Source organism: Numenius arquata, chromosome 8 (assembly GCF_964106895.1).
Source record: "Numenius arquata chromosome 8, bNumArq3.hap1.1, whole genome shotgun sequence".
NCBI lineage: Eukaryota > Metazoa > Chordata > Aves > Charadriiformes > Scolopacidae > Numenius > Numenius arquata.
In genome coordinates this window covers 51,546,406-51,572,380 of record NC_133583.1, presented here as the reverse complement: position 1 = coordinate 51,572,380, position 25,975 = coordinate 51,546,406, and the positions used below count along the sequence as shown (strand labels likewise).

General features: G+C 41.1%; 1 protein-coding gene across 1 annotated transcript; it reads right to left on the bottom strand.

The window, feature by feature from the left end:
* Positions 1 to 29: 29 nt before the first annotated feature.
* AKR1A1 (aldo-keto reductase family 1 member A1) lies at positions 30 to 24,397 on the bottom strand. The gene is made up of 9 exons (XM_074152651.1): positions 24,339 to 24,397; positions 20,468 to 20,563; positions 14,101 to 14,220; positions 12,166 to 12,317; positions 9,235 to 9,430; positions 8,456 to 8,655; positions 7,358 to 7,430; positions 5,797 to 5,883; positions 30 to 2,110 (listed from the first exon to the last, which is right to left on the bottom strand). The coding sequence occupies exons 2-9, from the start codon at positions 20,555 to 20,557 to the stop codon at positions 2,045 to 2,047; spliced, it is 984 nt and encodes a 327-aa protein (XP_074008752.1). The 5' UTR covers positions 20,558 to 20,563; positions 24,339 to 24,397; the 3' UTR covers positions 30 to 2,044.
* Between the last annotated feature and the right edge of the window lie 1,578 nt (positions 24,398 to 25,975).

The window sequence follows — 25,975 nt, the reverse complement described above, 5'->3', positions numbered from 1 at the left end:
AGAGGAGGGGAAAATAAAAAAGTCTCAGTGTCATACACAGAGTACAGTATTTATTGAAGACATGCAAGTGGGAATACATGCAACAAAAGCCGTTTTTCCTGGCAGGATGGCTGCTGTGAACTACGCGGCGCCTCCAAAGTGAAATTGCTTCCCTGCTTCCCTACGGAACTGTATTCAAAGTCACCCGTGTGCCATTAAAATAACAAAAAAAAACCCATCAGGGATTTCATTTCCCTCAGAAGAAAACCTCCAGTCTCCTAAAGAATCCTAACTGAGCTGTAATGGCTTTCCCCAGCTGAGGTAAATTCAGCGGGAATTAGGAAGCTCTTTACCCAGGAACAGAAATTCTTTACATTTTACCTAAGGATTACAAAAAGCGATGAACAGGTTTGCTCCGGTCCAGCCCCGCGCTGCGAGGCCCAGGGCAGGAAATAACTTGAGGAGACATTACACTTGAGGCAAATATAGTGTTACTACAGGCCTAACGTAAACGAGGTTATCAAAACTTAAAGAGATCCCAATTCTCGAATTTTTGAACTATTTGGATACAGAGGATTATTTCTGTAATTCTATGTTTGTTACTGCTATGGGAAGAATAAAAAATAACCGTTCTTTATTTCGCTTACAGCCAGTTAAGCTTTCTTTATCCAGCAGCCAAGGAGGAGTCCTGCCTATGGCTGTCTCTGAATGGCATCGACAGATCTGAAAGAGTTCCTTTGTTTTAAATCCCAGAGGCCCTTAGAAACTCCGCCTTGCTACCCCTGTCTGCACCCAGGCAAAGGAGCATTAATCCTATTTTACAGGTAGAGAAAACCAAAGTAAAGGGTTAACGTTGCTAAGGCCCCCGGAAGGTATCGCCATCGGAGCACTGAGCTAACACCTCAGGCCCTCGGTACTCGGAGGGCTGGATAATCCACCAAGAGGGCAAAACAAAATAAAACCCTCGTCAGTGCTGGAGCTCCAGTCCTGCTCAACAGCGTATCAGCACTCGGTAAATTAGCCCCTGCCAGGGAATGATACAGAGACAAGGCAAATGGGAAAACAAAGGCACAGGAAAGGCGAATCGCTTGCCCGGTGTTACCCAGCAGGTCAGCGGTAGAACAGGAGACGGGACCGGTTCTCCCGAGCATCAGCCCAGGCAGCAGTCAAAAATGCAACATTAAAATGGGAAAGGCCCTCTGACGGGTCCTTGCTCTTAGTGCACGGTCAGCAACTAATTTTGTGACCTTCCAGAACTCAAAGCGGACACGTTTGGTAAAGAGACACCGGGTAAGTTCACAGTAAAAGCAGGATGTTTTTCCACAAGACTTGCTAAAAAGTTCTTGAGGCTTTTGGGACAGGACAATCAGAGCTATTGTCAGAGCTGAAACCTCTCCATGTGGCAAGGAACAGAGAGGCCTGCCCTGAAGGCCTGCTCCAGGGTATGCATTTATTCTCCTCAAATCTACAGGCAAATTAAAAGAAAAAGAAAATAGAGAATTTTGGGTTCCACAAGTACTCTAAAGTGGATGAAAAGCACTGGGCATGGCTGGCTACTTGGGTTTTAATGGATGGTTTACGGACATAGTGCAACTGTAGCACATTTCACTTTATTCCTTGTATAAAAAAATATTAATAAAGATATCAAAGTTGATGGCTGAGCAGTTGTTTAGTCTTAAAATGCTTTCATGCCTTCATTTTTTTTTTCTTCATGGTCAGTCATAACTAAAGCTTTCAAAGCTGGTTCACAGGCAGTAAACCCAAAGTGTCGCCTTAGCTTGACAACGGCACGTTTGGAACTTGATTTAGACTCCCCCACTCTTCATCTAATCCCCCAAAGATTTGATCCTTGCTTTTTTTATTATTGTAATAAATCCACAGACTTTGACACGGAAACTACAGTATCTCCAGAAAAGAGGTCAATTAGAAGCAGCACATTGTAAGTGAACCCACTCAGGAAGGAAGGTTTGATTTAGACAGATTTTTTGGACAAATTGTGGCGACAACTACTTCGTGGAAGAGCACGCAGAGGAGCATGTTATTCTGACACCTGATTTTCTAGTAGTTAATAGGGGTCATTGAAGGGGTAATGGGGATGTCCGGCATCTCTTGCTACTAGCTTTCCATTCACCTGTGAAGTAAACAGACAGTGTCATGTCAGAAAGGTAAAAATTCATTCTCACTCTCAGTTTCAAGTTCTGCAGGGTTTAGATTCCTAAATTTTCATATCCCAAACATCTGGGAGCATCTTTCTCAGCTTAAAGTAGAGTTGTTCCCTCTACCCCGAGTCCTCTTAACACTTCTTGAAAAAACAATAATTTAAAAAAGAGAGAGATTTCTGTAGCCTACAGCAAGAGTCTTTCTTCCAGCTGCTGAGGCTTGAAGCATTAGATTAAGAATAGTTAAAAGCCTTTTTGGCTTGTAGCCGTCGTTGAGTAAGTGTTGTAACATGCACACCTCAAAACACTTCATAGGAGTCAGAGCTTTTGCCCGTGTTTCCATGATGGAGAGCTGCCGGGCTGTCAATTTTACAGATGGGTAAGATGAAAGACATTGAATAGCTTGTTCAGGGTCATACGCTGAAGTATTAATGGTGTCGCTCAACTCCATAACACTTTTTGTTTAAGAACATTTCCATGAAAGACCAGCTTCTCCAGCTATAAGATGGGAATACCGAAACTGCTGTTCACAGATAATGAAAGAGGCTCAGGCTGGCCCAAAAGCAAATGTGGCCACGCAAGAGTCTGTTCCTATGTCCCACCTCTAAGAATTCAGATGCCCTTGTCGCATTTATAGTTGCATTAAGTCCATCGCAACACCAAAGAGCTGAGGTGAAACCTTGCTCCTCATCTGTAATGTCTGGGGAAACTGAAGTGCAGCATCGGCAGAGATACACACCTCCCTGAGTGACAGACTACCAGCATTCAGCTAAAACTTACACTAAGCAATTAATGACTGAATAAAAGTTATATTAGAGAAATCATTGATTTTTATAGATATAAAGGTGATGTTAAAGATCACTCAAGATGTTGCAGGAGCAGAGGGAATCGCAGGGACCTTCAAACCAAGTATCCACTAGCAAGTCCCCCTGTTAGCTTTCAGTATAGAAACCTGCATTTCAAAGCAACAACTGGAATCCCTAAGTAATGAATTGTTTACCGTGAAGACTACTGAAGTGTGAAATTAGTCACTTGGGGGCACTACAGAGCAGAAAACTAAGATGTTACAGCTTAACATTTGACTGATACTCAGATTAAAATAAAATAAAGCTGAAGTGAAGATGCCAACTGAAGGCAATCCTTAAATCTGTGGACAGAAGTATCAGAGTATCTTCAGGTTTATTCCTTCTCTTGTGAGCCAACAACTTCCCCATGTTTCAAGGATTAGTATTCCTCATTTTTTTCCCCCCTCAGTTTCTTCTCCCTGCATGTTTCGCTACACCGAACAGCTCTTCAGGTACGCATTCTTGTTCGCAGCATGCCAAGACAGCAACTGCCTGAAGCAATGTTTCGCATCGCTGATTCCCGGCTACCCCAGGAATTTGAGAGAAGGAGGAGGGGTAACATCAGCAGTGAACCCACTGCAGGTCAGCGGTAGGCAACTACCAAAAATAGACAGAACATCATCATGTGTACAACGCCATCACTCCTCCTCTCCTGGCTTGCTGGTCGTTCAAGTTTCGCTAAGTATATTCCTTGACCAATTATGCATTTCCAAAGGTTTGGATTTCAGGCTGGTACAAGGTAATTTCCAACCTCTATCCAGATAATGAACTGCTAAAGTATAAAGCAACTTAATTTGTCTATGTGCAATGTAAAAGCCTCTCCCCAGGCTTTAAATAAAAACAGAGTATGGAGAAGAACTGGTGGTTACGTATCATGGAAGTAAAGCAAGGAAAAACTGTCTCGTCAGTTACGACAGGAGCTCCGATATCGCTGCTGTATCACACTTTGAAATCCAGACCCTGTAAGTTAGATTCATAGAGGAGATAGGCATGAAAGGTTAGACAGGAATTTTAATTCACAGTTGATGAAAATTCTTTCCAATAAGCCCACAAGGGATGGGCAGGAGACAAAAGGTTCCACTAGAGATCTTACAGCTACAGAGTCGTGTTTTAATTCTCCTCATCTCGCTTCTTCCTGTCTTGTTATCTGACAATACAGCAATATCTTTGAAGCTCAGCTGCATCGCATTCACCCTTTTTATAGTTGGATGGGCTGGCACTTTGAACCGTATTTCATCTCTCCTTTTTGAATCACTGTGATCTGATCAGGTCTCCCAGGTAACAAAAGCACATGAATTATTCCCGGCTTGTCCAAGCCAGGCTACATTCTAATGTATTCTGCAGTTTCATTAACAAAACAACTTTGTTTGCAGCAGGAGTAGCAAAACACTTGAAAGAAACACACTGTCAGCAGCAGGTGTGCTTGTCACTACCACATTCGCAGGGACCAGCAGCTAAGCTTGCAGTTTGGTGTACAGACTCCTGATCCGTAAACACAAAGATAATTTTGGTTGCAGGGATGTGGGGGTTGGTATTTACGTGCACACACACTGAAGCAACCCTACAGTTAAAAAAGCATGGCCTTGAAGCTCTTGTGAGCCCCAGCCTGACAAACAGTGAAAACTGTTAACAAGTATCTACCCTTGATATGAGAAAGTCATTCACCACACATTCACAACTCCTCTTTTCTGACTCAGACTAGTCACTGATACGCTCTCAAGTGCTCAAAAAAACTCAGTGATAAATCCTGGAGAAAAGCTTTCCCCAAAGAATTCCTATAGCCAGAGTAAGAAGAATAATTTACAGGCAGAAAAACAGCTGGAGAGGCAAGGGTATGCTTGACAGCTTCCAAATTGGCAGAGACCTACTGTATCTATGCAGTGTACTGTATGCTAAAGAAGGGATAAATCACTTCAGACTCGTTATTGCACAGTTGCCATGTGTTGGTTGGCGACACACCAGGGAAAGGCAACAGCTCTCTGTTGTACAGTCAGAGGCAGGACAGTAAGAAATAAAGAACACTATAAAGACAGCAGACAACAAGGCATTGAAATTGAAATTACTGTGGGGTTTTTTTTGCAGTGAGAGGAAAGGGACATGGTTAGGTCCTTTAATATAAGAAAAGAAAGACCAAGAAATCCTCAACACTTGTAAGACATTGGTTTCTCTAAAAGCAGACTGGCATCTGATAGCATGAGGTAAAGTTTCATGTGATGGAGTAAACTACTGATGCTAAAAGATGCTGTGGCTAATGGATTCAGGAAGAAAAATTAGGCTGTGATAGCCTAAGCCAAACCTAGGAAGGTCATTACAGAAGACTTTGACAGAGGACACAGTCAGTGGAGTGGACAGTTTCCTTCACGTGACTTCCACACTGGATGTGGAGAACTAACACCATGAGACTTCACAGATCTTAAAGGTTTATGGTAAAAAGTAGACAGGGACAGCTGGAACTATGGGTACTTCTGGAGGAATGCCGTGGACCTTAGCCTGATTGTGCATGAGGTGAACAAACCACCAGGAGTTTGGTGAGACTTGAAGTAAGTAAGATGGGACTCTGGCTAAAGGTCCATAGACAGATCAGTAATGAGAACTCAAGGGAGCCATCAGTGGCCACAACAGAAAAGCTTTCAAAAAGCTTCCTTTGTGTAACCAGCTTTTGAAAAATTCTTTCATTTTAGATACCCTAAAAAGATGTAGTGCTCCAATTCATAATAGTTCTGACAGGGACAGTGAAAGGAAGAAAACTGCAGAAACCCCAAGCTGAGGCCACATGGACATAATCAAAACCATTAGAAACACAAGAAATTTACCGTAATCATTGGCACAATGTAACGCCAGTTTTTGTTCAGGCTTCCAATGTGGCTCATCTCCTCTTCTGTGAGGCTGAAATCAAACACCTGAGAACAAAAGCAAGAGGCTTTATTCAATAACTATAGATTTTTCATATTTAATTGATGTTGAGTTTTGCTTCTTGGTTTTGTTTCCTTTGTAAGTCAAAACCACCCCTTTGTGCCATGAATTTCTCCAGAGATCCACAAGCAATAAAGCTGACTTAAAGCCACAAAAAGTTCCACTTCTCAATCGTCCAGGACAGAATGGAACAGCACCAGCGACTTGAGATACTGCTGATTATTTCAGTGGTTAATTTCAGATGACAATGCAACACCACAGCTGTAACTGAGGCAAACACGCAGGTACACACACACAAGAATTGAATAATTTATTAAGCTGTAGTTATATAATATTTCCCTTGTATTTTCAGAAATAAAACCTATATGCTATATTAGAATTGCAAGAAAAACCCAAGTAAATTAAACATAATGCAACTTGTAATATTTCAAACACCTTCAGAAGCGGCAACTTTGGTAAGTCTGAGCCTCAGAGGGAATTTCCGTGCAACTCTGATAAACAGAATGTATGTATCTGCAAAAATCTTGGCTTTCGACGGTATCAGTTTGTCTTCTGTTCATAAATATGAAGTTGCAATTAAACCCATTTTATAACAAACACCAAAACAAAGGCTTAAAGCCTGAGGTGTTCATACACTTGCCAGCTCTAAGCTTACACTGATACTGCATATCCCACTCTTCCACAAAGATAAAAAGCAGTGGGACTGCTCCTCCGAGTGCTGCCTATTCAGTCAATATTCTGTTCCCAGGCAGACCTAAACCTTGAGTAACTGCAGAGCTCACTGGAATTTCTTGACATTTCTAGCAGCAAATTACATGGCAGAAATTGGTTTAATGGGAGTAACAGTTACAGAAGCAAGTCTTAACTTAAAAATAAGTATGTAACCAGCCAATCTGTATGATTAAAGGCTGAAAAAAAGATCACCGGAGATGACTCAGAGACTTCCCTCCAAATTATTGGAAGTCAGAGTTTTCAAATAATTTCTAAAGCAAACTGTGTCAGAGCAGAAGTGAATCACACTAATTCTATTCCTTCATCATCATTAGAATAGCAGTTTGCTGCAGAAACAGTCACTAGCCCTCGCTTGCAGGGTAGAACAACTGTTATTCATAAATAAGAACCATTAAATCTCACTAGAAGACTCCCTTGTTCAATAAATTTGTATCCCAGATAAATTTCAGTAAAGATTTTTCATTTAGACTTCTACCGAGGACATGCTTTACCTTTCGATAACAAGACTGTGCCTGTGCACTTATATGTGCCCACACACACTTAGTTGCTTAAAACATATCCTTTTTTTCTTTTCCCCCAAAATCTTTACCCTCCCTTCTAAGCACGTGCATATATTGATGAACAAGTATGACTCAAGCACCTCAGCTTGTTGCTCTGCAAGCAGTAGGACAGTATATTACTCAGATGAAAGGGCATTGCTGAAAACTCCTCCTCTCCACTTAAACTTACCTGGACATTCTGCTGAATGCGAGCAGGAGTGACACTCTTGGGAATGGCAACCACTTTACGCTGCACTTGCCATCTGTTAAGAGAAGGAGGAGAGAGATTTTCTATGCGTGCAGCCCAAGAATACTTATTTTGGTTGAGTAATAATCTGTGGCAGCAGAGATGCCACTTATACTTCTATGTGAAAGAAAAATACCCAGAAGAGGCCTGACCAAGCACTGTATTGTATTAGGATCTAGTATGTCCAAGCTGAAGCAAAACAGTAGCCACCGGACAAATCAATGAGAGGAAGATGCTCATGCCTTTGAAAAAACAAGCAAGTTTCAGGTGCTTTAAGCTAGAAACCCAACAAACAGTCAGAAAAATTTACTTAAGCATTTTATGCAAGTTCTAACATGACAACCACTCAGAAACTAGAAGAAAACCCAGATCCCTCAAGTGCCTGTTCAGTGGCTTGAGCCCAAAGTCTTGAACACGTTCAGCTGGTAACTTGCTGCTGCCCAAGGCTGTACTAGTGATATTGATAGACACAGAGCCAGGCAAAAAATGAGGAGAGAAACCCAGTTTTACTTTACAAGGTGCTGATCACATTCTGGATATCACTCAATCATCTTGTTTCCCAGTATCCAGTAGCTGGCTTTTGCTATATAAAAACAAAACAGCAAACAGTTCTTCAGTGTGAAGAAAGAAGGTCCCTTCCTCAGCCCCTCTTCCTGGGAGCCCATGTGAATGCAGGAGCAAGAGCTCAAGGGTTCAAGCAACTGGCCACGGGCAAATTCACTGGGAGGCATCCAAATGTGGTACACTGCTGCCTTAATTGTCCTACTGCTATTCCACAGCAAAAAAAGAAGGTAGCGAACTGTCCCAGGCATGGATCCAGGCCCTGAATGGACCCCTCTGATCCTAGTCCATCCACCTGCCCTAAGGCAGGACCAACCCTACCAACTCTGTAAAAGAAGCACCAAAATGGTGTTTGCTTTTGGCACTCCCTGTCATAACGTGGAAGAACAAGCACTTTAAGTAGATTCCTTCTAACTTGCGTGTTTTGCTTTATTTAAGGCTGGGCCTCAAATGCTACCTTCTCTCACAAGTGTTCTGTACCTGAGGATGATCTGTGCAGGTGACTTGCTGTATTTTTCTGCCAGTTTTTTGATCCCAGGTTCTTCTAGCAGCACAGGCTCATCTGGCTGTTTCCACATGCGATCTGGAGAACCCAGGGGACTGTAGGCAGTGACAACAAGACCTCGCTTCTGGCAGTGAGCTATCAGCTCATTCTGAGCTAGGTAAGGATGGCATTCTACCTATTGAAAGGACCCACAATGAGTGGCTAGGGAACAGGTATCAACACAAAACCAGAAGTCAAAAGCACAGCAGAACGAAACACATCACAAGAGGTCATTCCAGATTCTGCAAAACCCTACCAGGATAAGCTTTAATGAAAGAATGAAAAAGTGTCTGGTAGGTTAAGTTTACAGGAAAAAGAGAATAGATCACCCAAGATTAGAATGCTGGATTTTCCCCACGTACCAAACAGACCACCCAACAAGCAAGGAAGCTCTCTACAGAATGGATTCAAGTTACTCCCCCACAGTCTTTCTCTGTTATAGACTAAATTGTTCATCACAGGAAAGATGAACTCTTCCATGGATATGTTCAATTAAGCAGGCATAAACGGCCACAGAACATGGATACAGGCTTCCACCCCAACACATTAATCTGCCTGGAAAGACCACCTCTGTGTCCCTACTCCTGCAGAGGTGGCTATCTTCTTCCCTGTACATAAGAAGCTACACCCCTTGTGCTGAACACATAGCATTGATTTACAAATTCTTCACTCTTATGAACATATAGGAAAGGTATTTGTCCTCTATTCACCTTACCTGAAGCACAGCTGGTTTGACAATAGCCACACTTAGTACATCATCGATCTGACGACTGTTGAAGTTTGACAGCCCAATGGCTTTCACAAGACCTTTTTCTACCAGCTTCTCCATAGCCTTCCAGGTATCCTTGTAATCAGTGTAATCATAACGCATCGTGTTATCAGGATTCTTCGGGAACAGATTGTCCCCTCGTCTACAGCATCAAAGGTAAAGCGTAAGTACATCTACCACATTATTTATATTATGTTAGTTCTTCACTAAACGAACCTTTCCTCAAAACAGTCTTAAAAGCTTATACATAGTTTGAAGGGTAGAGTACAAACTGAGAAAATTTATTGAATGCCATTATGCTGACTTAATTTATAAGAAATTATTTCACATACTGTCTTTCCTACGTAAACTTGTTACACAGTACTTTGAACTACTTGCCTATAGAGTAGTGACTAAACAGAACTGATAAGCCACCGTATGCACAGCAGCAGCTGTTTGCACACTTTGACACCAGCAAAACAGCTGATGTAGAGAGCAGCTTTGGTTTTTCAATTTGTTTTTGAGAGAGGACTGATATTCTTCATAGTCTGTTTGGAGCTGCTACCAAAGCAATCTTGGTTTAAGAGCTATCTAGGAGAGACTGTATTCAAAATATGCTCATTTCCCAATCCCTCTGGATTCTGTAGCAGTGTCAGCACTCAATACAAGTGCAGATTCTCATAGAGGTCTTAACATCTACATGTTGACTGTAGGCTGGGTGTGTTTCCAGTCAGTCATACACCAACCCATTTAAAAATAAAACTTAAAAAAAACCCACTCCTCAAAAAAATCCCAAACAAAACCCACCACCAACAAAAACCCAAATCAGAGGCAAAGAATCTGGTTATGCCAAGTGACACCACCACACTGCCAAAGGGCTATGACAGGTCTCTGAGCAGTCCATGCGTGGAATGTTGCCAGCAATCCCACCGGAAGAGGTCACTGCTAGAGAAACAGGACACTGCTAGCTCAGAGACTGTCCTACATAGCTCAAGCTAAGCAGTGAATGGTGTGAGAAATGGCAGCAGCTGGGGGAAGGGGAAATGGGTTTTGTTCATGTCACTGATAAGTCTAGAACCAAAAATAACCGAAAGCCTTATGAGCTCCCAACTCAGAAAAGCAGCCTCATATGTCAAGAGTAGTATACTGAGTGAGAGATTAATTTTCAAGACCTAGAGGCACTGTGATTTTCATCTGGGAGTCTACTTTAAGTTCTGTGTAAATACCATTCATTTGCTCCCAGTACAATAGGCATCATAGATAGCCATGCATTAAAACAGTTGAAGTAGAGCTGATGGACAATTGGAGAGTGAACGGTTTCCAATAAGGAAACATGAAACTGCTTTATTAGAATGTCAGTTTTGTCAACAGTTTCCACAACATCAAACAAATTTAAATATTAGTAATATCTACATACACATCATTATTTGTGTTATGTGTTGTTATCAAAGCAATGTTTAATTTTTTTTTTTTTTTTAATCAACGAGAAAACAAACTTGTTTCACAACAGGGGGAATTTTTAACAGTTGTTCTTCCTCCAAACCAGCTCTGCTTGAAAACACTTCCTCATTCTGTTATGCTGAGGGATATATTTACAATTGGAGTGTCTTTCCTCTTATTCGTAGTGTTGTATGCTTTGTAAAATTCAGTTCATATGACTAGAAGGGGAAAAAAAATGTTCTCAGATTTGCAGAACAAAGAGAAGCCCCTCAATCTGATAGGCTTTCCACTGTTGAGTGAAGTCTCCATGCAAACATCTGGTCAGGAGATTTATTCTCCCCTTGCCTTTTTACTGATGTAGGGAAGAAAACTCCTACTTCCACATCTACAAGAAAATAGAGCAAGGAACTCTGCTTCTGATGGGGTTGTATGATAGGTGCATTTAGCACTTAACTGGAAAACTCTCTCTTCTCATATTTCCTCAAATTGTAGAATTACTGCAATTAAAGTGTCCTAAGAGGTCATTTTCATTTCCTTCTCATACAGATACCGCCATGATACCACATGTGCTTGGCCACTCCTGTATAGTTAATAACTATTAGTGAAAAATGTTGTCTTCTTTACAAAGCACTTAATTCTCATTTTACAGATAAGCAAATATAAGGCACAAAGCAGTTTCGGTATTTCCTCAAGGTTACCATGTAGGTCAATGGCAGAACCAGGAATAGCTACCACACCTCCCCAACGCCTAGATGAAGACACTAGACTATTTTAAACTCCTAATATTTTTCAAACTCAACGATTTTACCTCACAGCAAGCCAAATTTTCAGCTAGTATACAATGGCAAGCTCCCATACAGAAACCTGTCCCATAAAGTTTTATTACTTTTTCCCAGTTAGACTACTTTCAGTTACCTAACTTTGGCACGCATGCCAAACTGTCAGAAGCTTAGTGATCCTAATGATTTCATTACCTAGTTGTTCTCACTATTAAAAAAAATTAAGTATTTGCTTAAAGGTTTTAAATGAAGACTTAATACCCATTTTTCCAGCCCCATCACTGCTAAATAATAAGAACAATTATCCCTTTTCTATTCACAATACTTCTACACAAACCCAGAAATTTTGTCTCCTCTACTGTATGTTTATAGACATGCCACAAATCTAACAGTAAACAAATTCCCACCCAACTGAAATTCGAAGAAGAATGAAGTCTGCACAATTGTTCCTGTGAATGAATGGACAAAATATGAGTAGAGTGTACAGGTTATGAGTAGAAAAGAGTGTTTACATGTCAGTCTGTAGGACTACACTATTAGCTACACTGAAAAACATCTTGCAGTCAGTATATACAGGAAGAAATTCACAGCTCAGAAAGAAGGTCCTCGGGATATAACACCAGCCACTTATGTAAAACAGGGGTTTCTGCATTCTGTGCCCTTTCCATGTAGAACTTACTCAAAGGCGTGAGGCCAGTGCATGAGGTACAGGTCCAGGTAATCCAGTTTCAAATCTCCAAGTGTTTTCCTTAGCGCTGGCTCTACATCATCTGGGTGGTGCTTGGTATTCCAGAGCTTTGATGTTACAAACAGGTCCTCCCTTTTAATAACCTTTAAAAGAAAGGGAGGAGAGCATAATTTACCGGAACAAGTTCAGGAAGAGAATTGCAGCAATTCCCCAACTAGCTTTAAAACAAAGAGAATGACTTCAGTTTAAAAAAAAAAAAAAAGGTATCAAGCAGAGCCTGCAAATTAAACCTTTCAAAAAAGTATTGGATGGAGAAGAGCAAGAGAAATACGTGCATTGGCCAGTCCTAAAGTTTAACAAATACTTAGCAATTTGAAAAACAAAACAATCCTCTCCACCCACACACACACTTTTCCAAACTTTCCAACTCAAGGGTTAAAGCCACTACTAAGTGTGATGTGGCCAAAAGAATGATTACTCAGTTAATTCATATGTAAATTTTGTAATTTCTATTTAACAATTCACATATTCTAGCCACAACCAGCTAACTTACTATACTCATCACATGTTATAAACCAAGAATGCTTCTCATGGAAAGAGTGTGGGAAAACAAACAGAAGAAGTTTCCCCAAACCTCTGCATTGGAGTTTCTAGGTTCTGGAAGGAATGCACTAAGAACTGAGCACCCTGTACCCTGTATTGGAAGGGTAAGACCCAGAAATTGAACAAGTAGACGGCTGGTTAACTAAAAAGTATAAAATGCAAAAGGAAGATCATATTTGGCAAGCTGAAGCAGAAAACACCATCAGAGGACACTTCTCACTGTCTTATGTATGACCAAATTTCACTCAAGTCTCTAATTTGTAAAAGCTGGAATGATTAATTTCTTCATTTCTCTCCTCCAACTATTCAGATATTTCTGTGTTTCACATATGCCTGTTGTGTTCAAAGAGCAAGATGTTTTAAAAATTCTAGTTTTAAGTTAACCAGCTAATATGAACTGAGTAAGAGAGTCCTATGCTTCACTATATTTATTTCCATAAGTAGCAGGAAGGAATCCCTGAGGCAAGCTGAAAGCAGCCTCTCTCAAGTTAATCACATAACAAAGAGATTGCCCTAAAGCCAAGGCAAGAGCAGCAGGAAAGCAGGAACATAAGAACTTTCTTTCCATGGGCTCTGAGACTGAACAGGTAATCCTTCTGGCTCCTCAGGCCAACAAGAGCAAGGGGATGAATTTAAGATTACACCTCAGGTCATCCATAGGAATACCTGTCACATTACATTATACTTAGGCCATGGAGTCTCAGGTGCAAGCCCTAGAGTCACAGTTACCAAATCTCCAAATGCAATCACTGTTTTTTTTAAAAAAAAAGTACATATTTACTCACTCATATTTTATCTATAACAAAAAAACCCACCCTTGCCAAATTTGCTGTTGCTACCCTGGTGGGGGTACATGCTATTACATGCTATTCTACACTGGCAAACTACAGTAACTTTTCATATAAGTCATGGCAAATATTTTACATTCTAACTACTGATTTTGGGAACCTCCAATGTTTAAACACGCAAATTGAGATATTTTGCGAGGGAGAAAGGGGCAGGCAGTGAAATTATTAAAAAAAAAAGGCATTTTCTTCCATGAAAATATTCATAGAATCATAGAATGGTTAGAGTTGGAAGGGACCTTAAAGATCATCTAGATTCCTGACAATCGTTTCTCCTCCTGACAGCCAGGATGGTTATAAGAGGAGAGAAAGCCCTCTTTCATGTCTGCTCCTGATTAACAAACAGCTGGGATGGACTAGAAGGAAAAGCCACAAATATTAACTTTACAGTCTACTTTCAGGTCACAGTTGTAAGTTTTGATGCAACACACCGGTGACGTGATAAAAACACCATACATGGTGATTCTTGTGTTTTTACCTTGTTGGGCCCAAGGCATTCCTGGAAAGCCTCACCGATCTCCACTTCATTGCTGTAAGCAGCTGCACAATCAATGTGGCGATAACCCACGCTTAGGGCATATTTCACCGCTTCTTTCACCTGTAATCAGAAACAGATTACCCAATGCAATTAGTGGAAAGGGACACGTGACTGGAGAGAGAGGGGAAAGAAAAGACCCAAATGTTTGGGACTTAGTGAGGAACACCTCCAAAGTACACGCCTACATAAGATCACAAGACTCAAAGAGAGTAGAATAGAGCCTTCTGTGACACAGCCTTTAGGAGTAAAGAGCTTATTGCTAGCAGATGCTCCAAGAGTAACAAGAACAAGGATCATGCACACAGGCCAAGCATGCAAGAACTTACCAGATAGAATAGGGATTCATTCCTAACTAGAGTTGTCACACTTTTCTTAAATATCAAGTGAGCTTTAAGAAACAGTTTTCAAATAAATCACGGCTTAGGAAACAAACTTTCTGGAACTAACAGACTAATGAATGTCAGCCAAGCCTGGAAGATACCTCTTCTCTCTCAGTAAATGAGCCTAGTTTCTGCCAGAGTTTGGGTTTGGTTCAACTGCTTACACCTAATTTCTAAGATAATACTATTATATGACACATTTTTCCTTCATGTCATGTCCTTCATTCTCACTGATTGATTCTCACAATGAAAGTCGCTATGCTGCTGAATATTAACCCATGGCCTACAGGGGATCTCCTGATGAACTCACAACTTTGCATTTTGCTTTCCACGTTGCTGCTACACATCCCTTACTCCATGTTGTTACACATAAGCCACAATGCTTGGGAATCAAGGCACTATACTTCAAACCTTTTTCTCCTTTTGAAAGTTCTAATGAAGCACAAGCACAAAACATTCACATGTGGGCCTCAGATACGGAGCAAGTCTACATAGAATAGCATCTTTTCAAGGATTCTTAAATAGCTTTTAAATAAAGATTTTTAATAAATGATTGTGCAAGAACCAAGAATTACTCCACTTTCAGTGTAGTCATTAATTCCCATTAGGTTGATGAGCATTAAGTAAAATCTATTTTATTTAACTTCCAGGGAACAGTTAGCACATGTTCTTTTTTACATCTGCCCATCTCAAGTGCTACAGTAAGAGTACATCTTATCCGTACAGTGATTTCTATACATCGCTCTTCTCTGACTTGTCTCTCAAGACTGTGGGAAGCTGTAAATTACTCTGTGTATAAGGCTTGATGCAGTAGGGCCCTAATCTATTTATAGAGATTATGTCTCTCTCATTAAAAATATGTGTCCACAAAGGCCAGAGAGGCTGATTTCTTTCAACTTAATCAAAGTACTCGCATTTTCAATTTTAAAGCTGACAAAATTATTAACAACAACAATTAAAGACATGTACAGTCCTGCTTTCAGATGCTACAGAAAGAGAAGGGGGAATCAGACGTGAAAATCAGACACGTATTCGACTCCCTTCTACTAGTGGATTTTATTTATTTTTCTTGTCAAGAACTGCAGTAAAGGCAGACACAGGATATTCTGACTGCATTCCTTGGCACTTTGAGAGGAAAACTGGAATGTAGATCTGTTTCCCTTAGCTAGAATGACAAAGCACTTCTATTACAGCAGTGAAGTAAGCTCTTCCTTTCTCTAGTGAGGATGGTATTTACAGTCCTTGTTTCACTTTGACAAAGACATTCCTCAGAAGGTCACTATGAAGTCAAGGTCATAGTAATTCTGAAATCACTGGAGACATGTTAAAGACTTTTAAGATTCAATATCCATGTTCCAAAAAGGTGAGAGCTGTGGAGCAAAAGCAGAGAGGAAAGGAAAAACAGTATCAGGATAATACATTTTTTTAATCCAAACGGGTACAAAACTTGCCATAAAATGAACATGGACACTACATGCAGAAAAACTGGGATAAGACACTCCAAACATGCCTCTGCAAAGCAATAAAAGGGAGGCCGTATTTCTATGTCAGAGTGTTTTGATGAATTTCCAGCACTGAAAAATTGGGACTAGTCATTTAAATAAGGTTTGGATTTGGGCAACATTTATATTTCTGTAAACTACTCTCAGCCTACTAAGATATTCCAATGTGAACTGAGAGCTCCTGTTCCAGGCACAAGGCAAATAACCAACAGAAAATGTGCAAAAAAGCATTTCTTGGGGATGGTGGAAGGTGGGAAACCCTAACAGACAGATGCAAACCTAAAAAGAGTACTTTGTTTTAACAGAAAGTTGTGTATTTTTGAGATTATGTTCAGACAGGTACATGCATTTCCTGTGGGGCTGGGGTAGGAGGGGGAAAAAAGATGGCAGAAGCACTTGGAGCTTCATATGCTTCTGGATATTTGGTGCTGTGAAGTAATAATAGTCAAAGGATCCCTCAAACTTTCCACACCTTCTTTAGTTTAGCCTGGAAATATTGCTGTGGAAGGAGCAATTACTGAGTTCATTTTTCACTGGGGAAATTGAGTCACACAATTTAAGTGTGACTCACCAACCTAGCTTCATATAATTACAGAAAGTAGGTCTGAAAGAACACTGAGACATCATCTAGTCTATCTTCATAGATATGGCCAACTAAGTCTAAACCGCTCCTACACACGCTTGTCAAAACCTTCCCATAAAAACCCTTCCCAGCCAGTCTATTCCAATGCTTAGATACCTGTATGTTCAAAGCCTTTTAGATGTCTAACCAAGATGGCCCTGATGCCACATCCTATTCCTTGCAGACGTGAAATCCATAGCTTCCCCTTTCCGATGGCTTTTTGTGGGTTTGGAAGATGTCAGCATGCTTCCTCTCCAACCTCTCTTGACTATGTAACTGTAGGCGCTTCCATCTTTCATCACAACTCACCTTTCCCAGCCCTTGCATCACTGTTGCTGCTGTCTCATCAGCTGGTTCACACTTTTCTTGAAGCAGTTTGCCCCAAAACAGACACAGTAGTGCAGCTGAAGCCTTACTCTCCTTCATTACATAGCAAAGTCTAGGAACTACACTCCCATTTATACATCCTAGCAAAGGACTTGGCCTTCCCACCCACCCTCTTTTGTTTTTGAGGACACAGGAACACAATATCACTAACAATCAGTGGCAGATTGAGAAACAGGATCTGCAAGACCAAATTCATTATAATATACCTTACTAGATTTCCAGTTCTTTAATTTGCCCATCACACAGTGAAAAACTAACAAGCCGTCTTTACGCTTTCAAGCAACACAGAATTCAAGTGACTAGGGAGCCTCTTCTGCACAGCCCCAAGCCATTATGAAGAGCCTTTCACTCTAACAGTTCCAGTCAATAATATTTGGAAAGAAAAGGCTCTGACAGCTTCCCCTTCTTCCTGCAAAGTTGTCACATTTTAGCAGAACGTTTGATGAAGGAAAATAGGAAGTAAACTCCAAAAAACAGATCACCAGTCCACGTGATATTCAGATGCAATATGACTGGAACAGAAGTGTTGGTGTAACACAGTTTGTACATGCTGTACTAAAAATTGCTGAAAAGGAATTCAGACCACCAGATAAGTAATGCCAAATTAGAGCTGATGTTCCCTAAAATAAAGAGTTTTGCCTCCTATCCTTCAGATGTGGAATTCAAGTTTCTCCCTTAATATGTACTAGTAGCAGTGAATTTTTGTGCACGTAACAAGGACTCTCTAGATTGTCTAACAAATGTTTCAAGAACCAGTCTCCTCCATAGCTGCAATCCTGTCACAAGACACCCAGTCTGACTGGTTTTCTAAGGTACACCATTTCCTCCTCGGCTTTCTTGAAGTTTCACACAGAAAAATACAACTTCCCTCAGCCCCACATCTCTTTTTCCCCACAGGATCAGCCTCTGCCACAGCAGGTTAGATTGTTCATCTGACGGGGATCAATCCTCCAAGTTGAAAGGATGGCCCGCTTGAGAGAAGAGAACAAAGCATGAAAGGATTACAGATAATCAAGCTCCAATATTGAAAAAAAAAAAAACACAAAAACGCTACTGGTATTTTTGATGCTCCTATCTGAATGGACTTCTCTTTGAACTCATTCATGCTGCCAGTTTGTAAGCTTCTGTACTGTGTTCTCTTCCATTCAATAGCCCTCCACCATGTTCCCATGGTAACACGTAAAACAAATTTCTCTTCTAGTATTTGATCATGTAAGACAGAAAACATCCTATTATTTTAAGTTAGTCTTCCAACATGGATTTAGATTCAGTAATTTCCACTCCCTATTCTTACTGTCTAGGACACTAGGGCTGCAATGACACCTTTATACTGGACTGCTAAGATCTGGCTACAAGGACAAGGCTTGTTTAGGAAAAGGAATGGTAACAGCAATAATAAAAAAAATTAATCAAGAGAGTAAGGTCAAGACTGAAAAGCAGCTTGGCAAGGATAATAATTACAGTCTGCAAAATATTTACCTGAAATAATCTAAAAGCTATCCACTTCCACTCTTGCTTCTAATGCAGCCATTGAACAAAAAGGCTTTCAATAAATAGCTGCTACTTGGGAAACAACTAGATTAAATACAATCAATTATTATTATTGTGCCTCTCTAGGGTTTTGGCCCTTAGTCTTTAATTCACAATTGCAATTACTCTCCCTGAACTACATCATGTCCTTTACGGGTAAATCATTTGGACGCTCTGCCAAATTGCTGGTATGCTTTCGAATTTGATAAGTCTCCATTTAAAAAATGCAAACAATTTTGAATAGTGATAAAGATTAATGTATTTATTCCATAGGAAAGGAATAGCAGCAACTTCTGCAACTCTGGTCATTTTCAGTGCACTTTCTAGATGATGCCTTCAATACATTCTAAGAGTAAGTCTTTGAAGACTTACTAAGTAAATAAGTATTAGGTAAATATTCCACAGAAGTGATTCCTATTGACTTCCATGAGACCCCAGAGAAGATCTCTGGCTCCCACATAGGGTTCTGCTGCTAGAAGTGCTGCTTACTATGGCAAAATCCATCTGAACTAAGTTTAAATTACGCACAAGCAGGATCTCTCCAGGTTGTTTTATAAGATAGCACTTTCCTCAGAGCTGTTAGCGCACAAAATAAGCAATGCTTTCATATTTTGTTTGTCTAGTTTCAGGCATTTGTTTTAGCACAATGCACATTAAACTGCTTTGGGTGCACAGAAATTCATCAATTAAGTTCCTGCTTGTTAATAAACTTAATTCAGCCCTCCGTTGATGTTTTAAGTGACAGAGCTGAACATTCACCCTTGTCCTCATTTAAGAGGTTGACTGAGCTCTCACATCAACTCAGCTTCCACATTAGCACAGCTTCTATTCCCGACAGATCCACTGTCCTGACAGTTGTTTGGACAGGAAGCCCAACAATTAAATGGCTCTGAAGAGATTTCATTTTTTATAGCTCGTTTCCCACCTTTTCCTCTAGCCGGCACGAGCAAATAGCACAATGGGTCATCTTGAGAAGAGTTTTAACTCTTTACTTAAAGAAGTCTTTAACTTCTTTAACTCTCTGCTCTCTTTCAGCCAGGAGCACAATGTCATCCGACATACTTCAAAAACCATCACGCAGCTAACACAAAAGGCATTAAAAACAATGATAACAATTACGAATTCACCAAACGAGAGGACACTCCTACTGGACACTGCACATACTTGCTGTGAAAGGCAATCTCCGCTCCCAGGAATTTATCTTTTAAATAAACTAAACAGAAAGAAAAAGACAGACAAGGAGGAGAAGCATCACAGTAGGAGGCACAGTCCATAGCACGCAAACATTCCCACAGACCATTTGTAATAACACACAGAATGGTTTCCAAGAGTGGTGTTGCCAATTCAATGCATTTAGAAGCAGAGTGAATGTCTAATGACACATTAGTCGTCTTAGTCTAGAAGCAGGATGACCCAAGCATGGTCTTCTGCTAAATGTAGGCTGACCACTGGAACAGGACTTACTACAAGAACAACTAGGATTCCTGCCTCCCAAAATAATGCTTTCAGCTGAGTCATCAGCCCAAGCCAGAGGGATGTCTGGTCAAACCAGAGGACTCACCAGTGGAAGAGTCAGGCACCATATTATAGCTACAGCATTTTCCTTGTCTCACCCTACTCATTAGTCTCTTTCTGGATTCATCTCCCAGAGCACCACTGCCTGAGGTCTGGGTTAACAAGTCTTAGGGGAACTTCTGCTGCCGCTTATGTACCTTAAGGCCTTAATCATGCAAATACATACATACATACATTCCACTGACTTCCATGGACCTAAGACTAAAACCATTCAAGTGAAGGATCCAGGCCCCAGATCCAAGATCTTCAAAAACAGTGCGGAAAATACTAATACTAGTTGAGAGCACAACGTTGTATTGTTCTCTGCTTACTTGGCCACGTTCACTTTTCCAAGTTCCCAGTCCTATGAGAGGCATCTTCTGCCCAGTGTTGAGTGCAACTAAGTCACACGCTGCAGACATTTTTGCCTAAAAAAGAACAAGAACAAACTGAGTTTTGCAGCAGTTCAGTAAGTTGCAACAATTCCCTTTTTTATGCAAAAATAAATAAATAAAATCATAGAGGTCCTCACGGCGCTAGAACAAATCTGAAGTAGGTTCTTTACAGATTTTACTGGTGTAAAGGAGATGAACAGCCACCCCGGAGAGAACAGAAAAAGAGCCCTCCTTACAATGCTCAGGTTTAACATTCCTCAGGGTTAAGAAGTACAAAAAGCAGCATCCTGCAATAACATACAATTAATACAGAAGCTCAGGTGAAAACACGCTTTTTCTTTAAATCATCAGTAAGCATCGATGAGACAGAAAAGCACAAGAGATTTTTGTCTGCCCTTAGCGTACAGTCATTCCACAGGACTTCTGCACTAAGTCTTCACTTTCACCAACTCACTAAGAGCTGGCTCAGGAACCAAGCTCTAATTACTGCTGCAGTTGAGGATAAACACATTTTGTCAAAAACAGCTGCTGCAAATTAAGGTTTGAAGACCTGATACAGGTAGGGGTTTGATTAGGAATGAATAGTAATGGCATTTATGAAAGCATAGTCCAGAAAAACAAAAGAAAACAAAAAATAACGCTCCAAAGAACATCAGCGCTGAAGGATTGGTCCCATCTTTTTATGCCAGATATGTGCTTTGTCACCCTTGAACCCCAATTTTCACAACTCAGAGCTGAACTACAGCTCATTATCAAGGCTGTCTGGCATTGTGAAGAAAACCAGAAACATTTTGGCTTCCTCTGCAACAAACATAACTGTTGTTATAAGAATTGTTATACACCTGCAACAGGCAAATGCTACCAAATGAGAAGACTTTTTTTTTTAAAACAAAAAAAAAAAACCCAAAAAACTAAAAAACCCCACTCTGATGAGAAATGGGGGCTAGCAGAAGAGGACAAAAATGGAGACACTTTCAAAGCTGGATACTAGAAAATAGCACCTCTGTACACAGATCATGTGAAACTGATGGACATATACTTTTTCTTAATCGTTCTGATGCAGAAATAAAACTAGCTGTGTGCACAGTGAGCTAAAATACCATAGGTCCTTACATATTTGTGTACTTTGATTCCCAAAATAACTTTCTGTCTTCCTGCTCTTTTCTGTCTCCCTGCTCCATCAGAAAGGGACACTGTTATTTAAAGAGCTGAAAGACTCCTTGTTCCCATAGTGCCAAAATCAGCATGTGGACTCTGATGGAAACTTGAGACCAAGAGCTCAGCTCTTGCTTAAGATGCATTTCAAGTACAAACAGAATGCAACAGCTAGCATTGCTCTTATAGAAAGTGTCACACACCTGATTTAGCACAAATTCACAGAGGAGGAGTGTTCTTCTGTTACTAAAGGGAGAATGAAAGAAGATTATGCAGAGTTGTCACTTTGAGCCTGGGCTTTTCTCTCATGCCTAGCGCTGTGATATCCAAGCATTTTCCCTGTGAAATTCAACAGAACAAAGGTCCAGCAGGATCTCCCGATACCTGTTGCTGGCTTTACAGCTGCTGCAAACAGCAATCTGCGCAGAGTGGCACAGCTTTTAATCAAAAAGGAAGGTTTTACAGTGTGTCCCAACGTTCTCACAATTTACGTTTCCGGTCAAACTGTTAAAAAGAAACGGCATTCAGGATGCTGACTAGCTGATTTCAGCAGAAGCTGAGGAAGTTACTTCCCAAGTTCAACTGTGTCCAAACTCATTAATGTTATCTGGTTTAAAAAAAAAAAAAAAACCACCACAAACAAAATCAAGAGTGGAAGCATGCAATGTTGGGTGAATGGCTGACTCTGTAGGAGGAATGTATGTTTTCAAAGCAGAGCATTCACACAGCATACCATCCCAAAATAGCTCTGCCTTCTCCGTGTTGTTATCATTTTCCTCAGATAATTAAGTCCCAGATGACAGATGTTTGTATTTTCAATTTCTTGCTTAGCTTCTAAAGCCATATTTTCATAGATCCACAGCAGACACCAACCAGCACACTTGTTTTACAGAGAGATAATAGATTAGTTGGATCCTGACCTGAAGGCCGTTGCACACCAAGGACTTAGTGATCCATGTAGTGGTTAACCTGAGTAGGTCCAGGCTTGTCTTGTGCTGCGTTTCATGTACTGCATGGCCTTCAGGCCTGTGCTGTGCGATGCACACCCCATGGCCACAGATAAGCTCAACAGCCATTTCTAACAGGGGAATCTGCAGGCAGCTCCCACTTGGCACCTGTGATTACACCACCTGTATGTCCTTGCCTTTATCTAAAAAAGCAGGAAGTTCTCACGCGAGCATCCTATCTGTTTGACGGTGGAAATGATGAATAGAGTTGTTTTCTTGTAAGAGAATCCCTATTAACCCAAGTGACTGAAACAGGCTAACCATTTCTATGTACAAAGTCTGCACAACATGCTGCACATGAATCGGAGGTTGTCTGCTCAATGCTGCACGACTCAGGGTTCCCAGCACTTGAAGGGATGCAAGATTACTAATACTATCCTCTTTCTTTATAGAGTTCACTCTAACAAACACCATTTGAGATGATACTTTACAGAGTCTTATCAGGATTGTAATGGATCAGCACCTCCTGGTGCAAAACAGCAGTTAAACACAAAGTAATGGGTTGGAATTTGCACTGAGTTGTATTACGTGATTTGCACTGGGATGACAGTGCTGAAGGCAATCATTGGTGAACCAAGCTGTGGATGTACATCTATTTTTTGAGGTAGGGAGTCAGAGAGCAAAGAATGACAGTGACAACAGTATTCTCTTCTCTTCTGAATTTGCACAGCAATTTTGTAGTCAGCTACACGCAAGTAGGTGCTTTTTACCCAAATTTAGTTGCCTAAGTAAAGGTATCTTCTCACACCATGCAATACAACTAAAGACTTAAGGCTTTTTGATTCACATTGGCCTGTAACACAAATATAACACAACCATATGCTTTACACAAGCATGTTACACAATCATCTTAAATGCAACAGTTCAGTCCAGAAGACAAGGTACACATTTAATCAATAACTAGCATCAGCACATTTTCTAAGAACCCTCTTGCTTCATGTAACACTGTTGTATATTAACACCACAGAGAAAGCAGAACTCCAGCCTCTGGAAGGCTGGAAACATGCCAGAATTAGAAACACTGGAAGAAAACACACTAATTAATACTTTCCACACAGATTCTTCCCCTAACAAGGAGATGTAAGAGAACTACAGTGTCTGCTAGCCATCATTATTTCGTTCATTAAAAAGCTGGAAGCCTCTTTTTAGAAGGGCAAAGACAAAAATAAACATAGAAGCAAAGTAGTTCTTGACAAGTAAGATGTGGTTTGGGCTTAATGATACCCACATATTGCCACGTTCACATTAAAGTTAAAGCTCAGAGTAATTCAAAGGTAGGGTAAGCAGTCTGGCTCGGAGGATGCTTTAATAACCAGAGAAGTGTAAGCCACAGCTGTGCATCAACCCACAGTTACAACTCAATTTTAATAGAAAGCAAGGAGTCTCCCATCAGTAAAACGCACAGAAATATGCATGAAATGAATATGGCTATAGATATGCAAATAGGTTTATACTAAAAATATGGAAGTCCCCGCTACCGAATCGCTTTCGTGCCCCACAAACGGGGACTAACCCTCCATATTTCGGCTCCCGCAGAAGCGCCAAACGTGCCCCTTATCGGAGCGGCCCAGGGCGGGTCCGCCCGTCGTGGGGGGGGGGGGGGGGCGATAAGGGCACCCCACCGCCCCACGGCCGCGCTCACTCACCGACACACCGCCCAGCGCCGACCGCTTATTCCGCCGCCGCCCGGTTTTGGAGCGGCGCTGCGGCCGGGAGCTTCCGCTTCCGGCCGGGAGCTGCCACCGGCCCGACCCCTGCGGGAACGGGCTACGGTGTTGTGATTTTCGCAGCGCTAACCGGGCTTTGCGGGTTTTCCCTCCCAGAGCGGGGCCGGCCACCGGCCCGCTCCCGGGGAACGCCGCGGGTTTGCCCCGCTTGTCCTTCTCCTGCTCTGGGTTCGGTTCCCATCGGGAAGTTCCCACCGCCCAGGCCGTCCCGTGATGAACCCGATAGACGGCACCACACGGGGGGAAACTGCAAAATACAAACCTAACAGATAAAGGCTACGTGAAGGGTATGCGTTCACGTAAAGGTCTCCTTGTCTGCTCTTTGTCTTGGCCTCTCCAAGCTGTTCTTACTGCTTGGAAGACAGAATTCCCCCAGTTTTATTTGCAGCCTTAAATAACAGGAATCCAGGGAAAGTGAGAAGCCAGTGACGCTCCTTTTGCTTCAGCTCTTGTGCTAAAAGGTGCACAAAGAGAAAGAAGTGGCACTTCCCGAGAGGACTGAGGCCCCTTTTGTTGCAGGTGCACAAGAATGTGTTTCCTTATTTGCCCAAGAAGATTGAAAGTAAGATTAAAGCAGAGTGATTTTACCGGAGTGCAAACTTCTGGGTAGGTACAATCAATCTTGCTATCGGAGTCAAAGATCCAACCTTCAGCGGGAGCGGACTTTGGCCTGTAACTGAGAGAAGACCTAATCTTAAACACAACTAAAGAAAATTATAACCAGTTTCAACTTTTACTTCCATTTTTATAAGTAATTTATAAACACTCGGAGTTGGAAAATAATAAGATTCGATCAGAAATGAGGCGATCTATATCTCCAACAAGGCTTTGAAGAGGCTGTTATTTATTTCCAGAAAGATAATTCCGCTGCAGATTCTTTCTCTGCTGTTCTGAACTGCTCAGGAGGCTTAAAGGCAGAAAGGTTAATTAGTCTCTTGGGCGTGCACATGACCAGATTTTTCTGTTGTGCAGCCTGTTCTGAAAAAATACAGGAAAAGTGGAAGAGACTGCAAGGACAAGACAAGACACTTAAGAAGAACAGAAAATTGAGAAGAAGAAAGAACAAAGGTGGAGGAATCACCGCTGGGTTTGACTTTTTTTTTTTACGGAGACCCTGTCAATCACAAATGCATTTGAAAATCCACAGTCTTAATGCAATAGAAGGTGCTTGAATTATATTAACGTCACATATGAAAACTTTAACAAACTTCACCCCCTGATAATGTAATAGGGGCTGAATGTAAAGGGGCTGTAATGTAAAAGAGAAAAGGCAAGGAAGATTAAAACATTTTGTCATCAAAAGGCAGTTATCCAAACATACAGTTTATTGATTAAAAAAAAAAAAAGATATGTGGAGAAGGAAAAGGTAATGCAAGACATTTTGACCTAGAAAGGCCACCTTCACTTGAGCAAAACACGGAAATCAGCTATGTGCATTGTATATTTAATAATATGTAATTGTTTTCATTAAAACTATTGTGCACCACCAGCCGCTTGTGCATAAATGCCCCATGGCTTGGGAACATGTCAGTTGTTGACTCTTCAGTTGACTTTCT

Excerpts from the sequence above, each read along its gene's own strand:
- AKR1A1 (XM_074152651.1), bottom strand. The coding sequence starts at position 20,557 with ATGTCTGCAGCGTGTGACTTAGTTGCACTCAACACTGGGCAGAAGATG. Across the intron at positions 14,221-20,467 it reads GGAAAAGTGAACGTGGCCAA|GTGAAAGAAGCGGTGAAATA; the intron begins GTAAGCAGAGAA and ends TTCTGATTACAG. Across the intron at positions 2,111-5,796 it reads ACATTGTGCCAATGATTACG|GTGAATGGAAAGCTAGTAGC; the intron begins GTAAATTTCTTG and ends TTTACTTCACAG.